Source organism: Lolium perenne, chromosome 4 (genome assembly GCF_019359855.2).
Source record: "Lolium perenne isolate Kyuss_39 chromosome 4, Kyuss_2.0, whole genome shotgun sequence".
NCBI classification, from domain to species: domain Eukaryota; kingdom Viridiplantae; phylum Streptophyta; class Magnoliopsida; order Poales; family Poaceae; genus Lolium; species Lolium perenne.
The window spans coordinates 11,068,045-11,079,365 of NC_067247.2; the positions used below are offsets into that span (position 1 = coordinate 11,068,045).

General features: G+C 46.7%; 1 protein-coding gene across 1 annotated transcript; it reads right to left on the reverse strand.

Annotated features, from left to right (window-relative positions):
- Positions 1-258: 258 nt before the first annotated feature.
- LOC139838832 (uncharacterized) lies at positions 259-6,486 on the reverse strand. The gene is made up of 4 exons (XM_071828853.1): positions 3,906-6,486; positions 2,064-3,635; positions 988-1,701; positions 259-317 (listed from the first exon to the last, which is right to left on the reverse strand). Exons 1-4 carry the CDS (start codon positions 6,484-6,486, stop codon positions 259-261), a joined length of 4,926 nt encoding a protein of 1,641 aa, XP_071684954.1.
- Positions 6,487-11,321: the final 4,835 nt, after the last annotated feature.

The window sequence follows — 11,321 nt, forward strand, 5'->3', positions numbered from 1 at the left end:
CATCTCCATAACTCCACCATTCACCCAGGTAATTCATTAAACTTAGTTGTTTTTCCTTAACCTCTATCAAAACCTTTTTCCATGGCATAGCAGGTAACAACTAAATTTAATGGCGGCTAAGGGAGTCTAGGAGTGGTGTAGCTAAACTACTAGGATTTACTAGCAGGCACAAAGCATAAACCCTAGACATGTCTACTATAAAAACACTACGGTGCGAGAATTAAAACTGGGACTTTTGCTGTGTGTCACTTGCCTTTTTCAGCGGGAGGAGTTGCAATCTTCGCAGTCACAAAGGTTGCAGCTGTCACAGTCGCAATCTACAAGCATACATACATAGCACCATAAACACAGTGCACAACACAAATGCACAAGCATAGACATGAGATACATATGATATTTACACAAATGCACTCCATTTAATGATCTCTGGTTGTCACTATATGCATGATGCAATGGTCAAGTTTTATGGTTGTTTGAATTAATGCGAACCATCTATGTCGCACTAGCGAGGGGAAACTACCATTAAATGCAAAAGGTATTTTGGTACAGTAGAAAAATGATGGTTTTGGTACTACTGGACAGAGGATAATATTTGCAAGCATATGCAAAAGGAATCATCCGAAAAGGTATGTAGATCTCATTCTATGGGTAAAGTACTCCGATTAGGCATCTAAATATGAATGAAACTCAAACTTATGTAAGTCCACATTTTATTGTTCCAAAATGTTCCTTGTATTTTTAGGATTCCAACGATATAAAGTTTGTGATTTTTAGACATACGGATCTCTAGATATGAATTTTGCAAAGCGCGGACTACCGAATTGCTGTTTAAACGTAAACTAGGGTGTGTCCCTGACACGTGGCGCAACGTGATTTGTCGGTACCCCTTCGCCACGGATCAGGCTCTGGTACCGTTGGATCTACTTTAAATCCTATAGTCCAGATCTGTTGACAATTTGGAAAGGAAATAAAAGAAAAGGGAATTACCGGGTGGCGCCGATCGGACGATGACGAGGCACTCGATGTGGCCGGCGATGAGGTGGCTCGCCGCCGGCGCGATGGAGATGGCCGGCGGCTTGGGCGGCTGCCGGTGGCGGCGCTCCGGCCTGGCCAAAGGCGCGCACGGGGTGCGGCACGGCGAGGCGGAGCTAGGGGCGGCAGCGGCGCGGCCGTGGGCAGTCCCGACCGGCGGTGAGGGGCGGCTGGAGGCGGCGGCGGGCGGCGAACTCCGGCGAGCAATTTGAGGGGCCTGGGGGCGCGATTGGGGAAGGGGAAAAGGGGAATTGGGGGAGGGCAGCGCGGCCTTTATAGGGGTGGCCTCGGACGGAGGGGGCGTGCGAGGTGGGGAAGGGGAGTTGGCCGGCGTGGGGAGCGGCCTGGGGTGGTTCTGCGCTGGGTGCGCTTCGTGGGGAGGGCGACGGTTGGGGACGATGGGCGACGGGCGCGCGTGCGGGTGGAGGCGCGCGGCCTGGCGCGCGGCCTGGCGTGCGGCTGGGCTTGGCCAGCTGGGCCGTGCTTGGCCTGGCTGGGCCGTGCTTGGCCTGGTCGGCCCAGGGGAAAAGAGGGGAAGAGAGGAGAGAGGAGGGGGCGCCGGGGCAGGCCTGGCCTGGCTGGGCCGTTCGGCCGGCTGGTCGGCCCAGTCGGGTCGGCCACCCTTTTTTTTTCTTTTTTTTTTCTTTTTCTTTCTCTTATTTGAATATGCTTTTGAGGCACCAAATAAAATCAGAAAAATGCAAATGAGATACCGATGGATTCCTTTTGAAAAATCCTTCACTTTGGAACCATTTTTGAAACAAAATAAAATACTTTTAAAACCAAAGTTTGCATAGACGCATAAGTGGCTAATAGCGCCATATTAGGGTTTGGTTTTTGAAAAGCACTTTGAATTTTCCCTAAACGCAAAATTGTCATGATGCACATGTATGAAATGCATGCTTATGAATGCCATGCATGAAGTTTGAACTTTTTTTTTAAAATTGGGATGTTACAAACCTACCCCCCTTAAGATGATTCTCGCCCTCGAGAATCGGAGTGGCTAGCAAATAGGTGTGGGTGATCTTCACGGAGGTCATCTTCTCGTTCCCATGTAGCTTCTTCCTCTGTGTGGTGGTTCCACTGGACCTTGCAGAATTTGATCGTCTTCGTACGGGTCACTCTTTCTGCTGTCTCCAGTATCTTGATCGGCTTCTCTTCATATGTGAGATCTCTCTCCAACTGAACTTCCTCAAGTGGCACTGTATCTCTCAACGGGGTCTCTGCCATTTCTGGGTGGCACTTCTTCAGTTGGCTTACATGGAACACACTGTGAACTGCAGCTAGAGATTCTGGCAGTTCCAACTCATATGCGACTTCACCTTTGCGAGCCAGGATCTTGAATGGTCCTACAAAGCGGGGTGCTAACTTTCCCTTAACTCCAAATCTCTTCACACCACGTAGTGGTGAGACTCTAAGGTATGCTCTATCACCTATCTGATAGATCACTTCCCTACGCTTTGAGTCAGCGTAGCTCTTCTGTCTAGATTGGGCTATTTTCAATCTATCTCTGATCAGTCTGACCTTCTCTTCGGCATCCTTGATTAGGTCTGGGCCAAACAGACTTCTTTCTCCTACGCCACTCCATAGCAATGGGGTGGTGCACTTCCTTCCATACAATGCCTCAAAGGGTGCCATACCAATACTAGCTTGGTGGCTATTGTTATATGAAAACTCTGCATAAGGTAGATTTTCATCCCAACTTGATCCATAGTCCAATGCACATGCTCTTAACATATATTCCAAGATTTGATTTACTCTTTCAGTCTGTCCATCAGTCTGTGGGTGAAACGCTGTGCTGAACTCAAGTCTAGTTCCCAAAGACTCATGTATTTGACGCCAAAAGTGAGATGTAAACTGGGTACCTCTGTCTGACACAATGCTCTTGGGTACTCCATGCAAACATATGATTTTGTTCATGTATAACTTGGCTAATTTGGCGCTTGTGTAGGTGGTCTTCACTGGGATGAAGTGAGCCACTTTAGTCAGACGGTCAACTACGACCCAAATGGAATCATAACCCGATCTAGTCTTTGGCAATCCGGTGATAAAATCCATGCCAATATTCTCCCACTTCCATTCTGGTACAGGTAGTGGTTGCAACAATCCTGCGGGTTTCTGATGTTCCGCCTTGACTCTGCTACAAACATCACACAAAGCAATATACTCAGCGATGTCTCTCTTCAGATTACTCCACCAGAACCTTTCCTTCACGTCCATATACATCTTGGTGTTACCCGGATGAATGGAGTATGGTGAATCATGGGCTTCCTGGAAAATCAACTTCCTAAGCTCAGGGTCCTGGGGTACACAGATGCGCTTCTCAAACCATATGGTTCCTTGTTCATCTGCATGAAATCCTTTTGCTCTGCCTTCACTCATCAAGGCCTTAATCTCCTCTATTTCTTTGTCTATCTTCTGAGCTTCTCTAATCTTATCCAATAGTGTTGGCTGAACTTCAAGTGATGCCAAATAACCTTTGGGCACAACCTCTAGTCTGAGGTCCTTAAACTGTTCACACAGTTCCTCGGGTAATTCTCCAGCGGTGAGGCCATTTACATAGCTCTTACGGCTCAGCGCATCGGCTACAACGTTAGCCTTTCCTGGGTGGTATTGCAAATTCATATCATAATCTTTTATTAACTCCAACCATCTTCTTTGCCTCATGTTCAGCTCCTTCTGAGTGAATATGTACTTCAGGCTCTTATGGTCTGTGAACACGTCACAATGCTTTCCCATCAAGTAGTGTCTCCACACCTTGAGAGTATGAACAACAGATGCTAGCTCTAAGTCATGGGTTGGGTAGTTTTTCTCATGCTGCTTGAGTTGCCGCGAAGCATAGCACACTACTCTTCCATCTTGCATTAGAACACCTCCAAGTCCTTGACGAGAGGCGTCGCAGTACACTTGGAAATCCTTACTGATATCCGGCAAACATAGAACCGGTGCACTTACTAGGCGTTGCTTCAACTCTTGAAAACTAGCTTCACACTCATCAGTCCAGATGAATTTCCTCTCCTTCTTCAACAGTGCTGTCATGGGCTTTGCAATCTTGGAGAAATTCTCAATAAATCTTCGGTAGTATCCAGCGAGTCCTAGGAAACTCCGGATCTCTCCTGCATTCTTGGGTGATTCCCACTCGGTCACAGCTGCCACTTTACTCGGATCGACTGCGACTCCTTCTGCTGAAACTATATGTCCAAGGAATCCAACCCTATCCAACCAGAACTCACACTTGCTGAACTTGGCATACAACTTGTGCTCTCTAAGTTTCTCCATGATTCGGCGCAAGTGCCTCTCATGTTCGGGTTCATCCTTTGAGTATATCAATATATCATCGATGAATACTACTACGAACTTATCCAAATATTCCATGAACACTTTGTTCATCATGGCCATAAAATATGCCGGAGCATTGGTTAGACCAAATGGCATAACTATATACTCATACAGACCGTATCTAGTAGTGAATGCGGTCTTAGGTATGTCTTGCTCTCTGATCTTCATTTGGAAGTAACCCGATCGAAGGTCGATTTTGGAAAATACTTTTGCTCCCTTCAGTTGGTCAAATAGGTCGTTGATATTGGGCAACGGGTACTTGTTCTTGATAGTGACTTCATTGAGTGATCGATAATCCATTACCAATCTCTTGCTAGAATCTTTCTTCATCACAAACAAAACAGGGGCTCCCCATGACGATGAACTAGGTCGGATGAAACCTTTTTCCAACTGTTCTTTAAGCTGCTTCTTCAACTCCTTCAATTCTTCCACATCCATCTTGTATGGTCTCTTGGCTATTGGTCCAGTTCCAGGCAACAGTTCAATAAGGAACTCAACTTCTCTGTCCGGTGGCATTCCTGGCAACTCTTCCGGGAACACATCCGGGTATTCTCTCACAACGAGCACCATCTCTATGCTAACCCCCTTAAGAGAGTTGACCTTACTACCTTTAAGTTCAAAGGTTGAATTGAAACGAATCCTCTTCATTTCTGGGGTTGTGAGTGTAATTGATCTCTTTGCACAATCTATTATGCCTCCATAAGTGGTCATCCAATCCATGCCTAGGATTACATCTAGACCTTGGGATGGTAGGACTACTAAGTTGGATGGGAACTTATGTTTTCCAATTTGCAGGGTCAAATTTCTACATCCATCAGTTACTAACATCTCTCCTCCTGGAGAGCTTACTCTAAGAGGGCATCCCGTTGTTTCGGTGGGCAGATTATTCTTAACCACAAATGCTCTTGATATGAAAGAATGCGATGCACCAGTATCAAATAGAACAAGTGCTGAAAAGCAATTGAGCATGAACGTACCAATCACTGCGTCCGGCTCATCATAGATCTCCTCAACATTGACATGGTTGGCATGCCCCTTCTGGAACGGGTTCGGCTTGCCTGCATCCACAATCTTCCTTGCTTCCTCAGCCTTCTTCTCAGGACAGCCATTGGCATAGTGTCCTATCTTCCTGCACTTGAAGCATTCCACCTGGCTGAGGTCCTTCTTCACAAAGCGATGACCATTGTTGTTGTCGTGGCCATTGCCGTTATGGTGGCCATTGCCATTTCCATGGTGGTTGCCATTACTCTTCCCAGAGTTGTTGTGGTGGTGATTCTTGTGACCATTGTGGTTGTGCTTGTTTCCACCATCATTGCTACCATACTTGTGATGGCCAGAACTTCCACTACCTTCTCCATATGACCGCATCTTGTGAGCTGGTCCTGATCCATACTTGTCATAACCGTGCTTTCTCTTCCGGTTCTCCATACTATTGTGCTTGGACTCAACTGCCACTGCACTGTCATACATCTCCTGGTAATTGGCGTACCTAGAAGCACAAAGCTGGATGGATATCTCATCATTGAGGCCTCTCATGAACTCCTCCTGCCTCTTCCTATCAGTGTTCACATCTTCAGGTGCATAACGAGCCAACTTGTTGAAGAGCTCAGCATAGTCAGACAAGGAGCGAGATCCCTGGCGCAAGTCGCGAAACTCGCGCCTCTTCAGAGCAATGACTCCAGAAGCAACATGAGCAGTACGGAAGGCATTTTGAAACTGATCCCAAGTGATGGCTTCAATGTCAGGGTAGGTGATCTGGTAGTTGTCCCACCATTCAGCTGCGGGTCCTTCAAGCTGATGTGCGGCAAACCGCACCTTCTCTTCCCCATGTGCTTGAATGGTGTCCAATTTCTTGTTAATTGTACGCAGCCAGTCATCAGCTACGATCGGCTCAGGAGAATTGGAGAATGTGGGAGGGTTCAACCTCAGGAACCTAGTCAGACGGTTCTGCTGTGGCGGAGGTGGCGGTGGCGGGGGTGGTGGATTGTTGTTATTGTTCTGCAGGTTGTTGTTCAGCTGGGCTATGGTCTGAGTCACTACTTGCATCAGCTGGGCCTGTGCCTCCATCATCTGCTGAACATAGGCTGGCACCTCGGGCTCTCGGCGGGGCGGCATGCTGTGGAGTTTGAGAGGTAAGAATAGAATTAGACTAGAGCTAAGGAGGAATAAAATTTGCTACCCTCGCACAACACAAGCATATAAACAATCCTGAAAATCACGCAAGTAAATATTTTAAAACACTAACAAACTAGTATGGTCATACCACAATTTTGTATGATCAATGCGTTTTTAAGATATCGTTGGTCTGATAAAAGAGAGAAAGTGGTGGTCTACTCTATTTCCATCTTGGGAGCTTCAAGCTTCTCTTCCACTTCCTTGAGGTCTTCAAAGATTGGACGTCTAAAGGATGAAGATTTCTTTTGAAGATGAAATTGGTGAGAATACAAGAAAACCAATTTGCAGACATTTCTTTTCAATAGAGAATGGATTAGATAGATAAGATGGAATTTCATCCTAAGATCTTCCTATTTCTAATCCAAACCTAGGGTCACGAACCTATGGGCAACACAGTGCTCTGATACCATCTGTAGTGACCTCACTTTAAATAAAGTGCAAGTCCATGTGTATTAGTGCTAGTCCCTGGATCGAACTGCTAGCACACACAGTTTTAAGATGAAATACCAAGTAGCAAAGGTCTTCATTACAACCTAAGATCCAGCGAAAAATAAAATAGTTCGATACAACTTGCATAGCTCAAGGCTAGCATAAACATAAATCAGAGTTCAACATCAAGCGGAAAGCAAATAGCATGGAGTCCTCTTCCTTCACGGATGCCACAGGCAGACATGTTGGGCAAAGACTCGTGATCCTAACTTCTTCTTCAGCAACTAGGGATACCTGCAACATGAAACGTTGCAGCCCGAAGGAATCAATACATTTGGAATTGTATTGGCAAGGACACTTTTGTGGACTCAAAAGGCATCCTATACCTACGTGCACATCTGGCAGGTAGAGCTCGGTTCATTTTGTATAAAGCCAATTTTTCCCTATCGTTTATCAAAACATTTTCTTTCAATCTAATTAATAGTAACATTGGTAAATCCCCAATGTACCAATTAACAGTAGCATTGGTAAAGCCCCAATGTACCTTCCTACCCTTGTTCACCCATCATATTTTATTTAAGAAATTGGGATGAGGAGATCTTCGAACAAGTGACTTGTCAATTCGCTCAAGTTGTCCATAACCGGGGACACGGCTAAGTACTTAGATTTTACACTCTCGAGAGGTTGTACACCTTTACCCACATGGCCAGGTCAATCCTTCTACCTCGATGCACATTTTGCTCAAAGGACAGGTGCAGACCGTGGCCGAGACCTTCTGTGTGCAATCACCCGAACCATTCCCTAAGGGCCCCGTTCCACCTACAGTATCCCTCTACCACCACCTGGCCCCTAGGATCCGGGTTCATACAACATACTTTGTCAAGCCAGAGCCATAGTAGCATGTGGTTGTACGAAAAGCTAATGAGCAAGGTTTGTCTACAATCTCTTTAAGCCTGGGTGACTTTCCGCAAGTATGCACTAGCACCAGGGTCTCGCCCCCTGATACAGGCACCATCTCCATAACTCCACCATTCACCCAGGTAATTCATTAAACTTAGTTGTTTTTCCTTAACCTCTATCAAAACCTTTTTCCATGGCATAGCAGGTAACAACTAAATTTAATGGCGGCTAAGGGAGTCTAGGAGTGGTGTAGCTAAACTACTAGGATTTACTAGCAGGCACAAAGCATAAACCCTAGACATGTCTACTATAAAAACACTACGGTGCGAGAATTAAAACTGGGACTTTTGGTGTGTGTCACTTGCCTTTTTCAGCGGGAGGAGTTGCAATCTTCGCAGTCACAAAGGTTGCAGTTGTCACAGTCGCAATCTACAAGCGTACATACATAGCACCATAAACACAGTGCACAACACAAATGCACAAGCATAGACATGAGATGCATATGATATTTACACAAATGCACTCCATTTAATGATCTCTGGTTGTCACTATATGCATGATGCAATGGTCAAGTTTTATGGTTGTTTGAATTAATGCGAACCATCTATGTCGCACTAGCGAGGGGAAACTACCATTAAATGCAAAAGGTATTTTGGTACAGTAGAAAAATGATGGTTTTGGTACTACTGGACAGAGGATAATATTTGCAAGCATATGCAAAAGGAATCATCCGAAAAGGTATGTAGATCTCATTCTATGGGTAAAGTACTCCGATTAGGCATCTAAATATGAATGAAACTCAAACTTATGTAAGTCCACATTTTATTGTTCCAAAATGTTCCTTGTATTTTTAGGATTCCAACGATATAAAGTTTGTGATTTTTAGACATACGGATCTCTAGATATGAATTTTGCAAAGCGCGGACTACCGAATTGCTGTTTAAACGTAAACTAGGGTGTGTCCCTGACACGTGGCGCAACGTGATTTGTCGGTACCCCTTCGCCACGGATCAGGCTCTGGTACCGTTGGATCTACTTTAAATCCTATAGTCCAGATCTGTTGACAATTTGGAAAGGGAAATAAAAGAAAAAGGGAATTACTGGGTGGCGCTGACTGGACGATGACGAGGCGCTGATGTGGCCGGCGATGAGGTGGCTCGCCGGCGGCGATGGAGATGGCCGGCGCGGCTTGGGCGGCTGCCGGCGGCGGCGCTCCCGGCCTGGCCAAGGCGCGCACGGGGTGCGGCACGGCGAGGCGGAGCTAGGGGCGGCAGCGGCGCGGCCGTGGGCAGTCCCGACCGGCGGTGAGGGGCGGCTGGAGGCGGCGGCGGGCGGCGAACTCCGGCGAGCAATTTGAGGGGCCTGGGGGCGCGATTGGGGAAGGGGAAAAGGGGAATTGGGGGAGGGCAGCGCGGCCTTTATAGGGGTGGCCTCGGACGGAGGGGGCGTGCGAGGTGGGGAAGGGGAGTTGGCCGGCGTGGGGAGCGGCCTGGGGTGGTTCTGCGCTGGGTGCGCTTCGTGGGGAGGGCGACGGTTGGGGACGATGGGCGACGGGCGCGCGTGCGGGTGGAGGCGCGTGGCCTGGCGCGCGGCCTGGCGTGCGGCTGGGCTTGGCCAGCTGGGCCGTGCTTGCCTTGGCTGGGCCGTGCTTGGCCTGGTCGGCCCAGGGGAAAAGAGGGGAAGAGAGGAGAGAGGAGGGGGCGCCGGGGCAGGCCTGGCCTGGCTGGGCCGTTCGGCCGGCTGGTCGGCCCAGTCGGGTCGGCCACCCTTTTTTTTTCTTTTTTTTTTCTTTTTCTTTCTCTTATTTGAATATGCTTTTGAGGCACCAAATAAAATCAGAAAAATGCAAATGAGATACCGATGGATTCCTTGTGAAAAATCCTTCACTTTGGAACCATTTTTGAAACAAAATAAAATACTTTTAAAACCAAAGTTTGCATAGACGCATAAGTGGCTAATAGCGCCATATTAGGGTTTGGTTTTTGAAAAGCACTTTGAATTTTCCCTAAACGCAAAATTGTCATGATGCACATGTATGAAATGCATGCTTATGAATGCCATGCATGAAGTTTGAACTTTTTTTTTAAAATTGGGATGTTACATCCTTGCTCAATCATTGAAGAAATTCTGCCAAGCCTCACCACCATTATAGCCACCTCAAGAACTCAAGATTTGCAAGATCTCCTTCCTCCCCCAACCAAAGCTCTTGATCTTTGGAGATTCGAAGGAGAAGACACCGATCTACATCCTCACCGAAGCGACTTACATTTCCCCCTCATTTGTTTGAGGGCCCTCTTGCTAGTGTTCCTCTTTGGATCCCTAGTTGATTTGTGTTGATGTATTGGTGTTGATTGTTGTGTTGTTACAGATTTGGGAGCCTCCAATTCGGTTGTGGATGTGTGCCCCAAGAACCTTGTAAAGGCCCGGTTTCCGCCTCGAGGAAATCCCTTAGTGGAAGTGGGCTAGGCCTTCGTGGCTTTGCTCACAGGAGATCTGAGTGAAACCTTCATCGTTGTTGGTTTGGCTTTCGTAGCAACCACACTCCTCCAAACGTAGACGTACCTTCTTGCAAAGGAAGGGAACTACGGGAATCATCTCCGTGTCATCGCGTGCTCCACTCCCGGTTACCTCTATCCTATTCTATCTCCTATATATATTGTGTAGCTATCTTGCTTAGTTGGTAACCTTGTCATATAGGTAAATTCAGTTAGTTGCATATCTAGAGAATTTACCTTTGTGTCAAGCCTAAATTGAAAAAGAACTAAAAATTGGTTAGCACCTATTCACCCCCCCCCCCCTCTAGGTGCGGCATACGATCCTTTCACTCTTTGACTAGCCTTCTCCTCTCACGTCCACCCGGAATCACGTTACCCTCTTCATCGTGTTTGTTGTATTCCGTAGGTAGAACGAAATGTTCCATAAGTTTTCTCCAACAATCCTTTTTCATTCTCTTGCTGACAAAAGTAAAACCAAGACGTGCCTTCTTTGGCTCATTCCATTCCTGGAGGGTGATCGAGATGTTGTCTCTAGAAACCACTCGGCATTGGTTGATAAACTTTGTCAAGTGCTTTTTGGGCTCCAACGTCTTGCCATTTTCATTGAAAACATCGATGGTCAACGTTTCTCCAGGTTTCATCGTTTGGGTTTTGCCACGTGGCTTTGTAGTCGATTTTCTCGATCCAGAGGGCTAAAAAAAGTAAGAGAGTCACGTTAATACATATTTATTCAAATTACAAAATTTGTATCACCAGAGGCTCAATGTATATATATACCTCGCCGGAGGTGGTTGTTTGCAATTCAAGGTCGTTGTTTTGTTTGCCCTCCGGCAAACGTTTCAATGTCCATGGCTTGACCTTCACCTTCATCGTCAAGGTTTAGATATGAAGAAACATCGTCTTCTTCATCTTCTGACGGCACATAGGGAATATCACCGTTTATGATGCCGT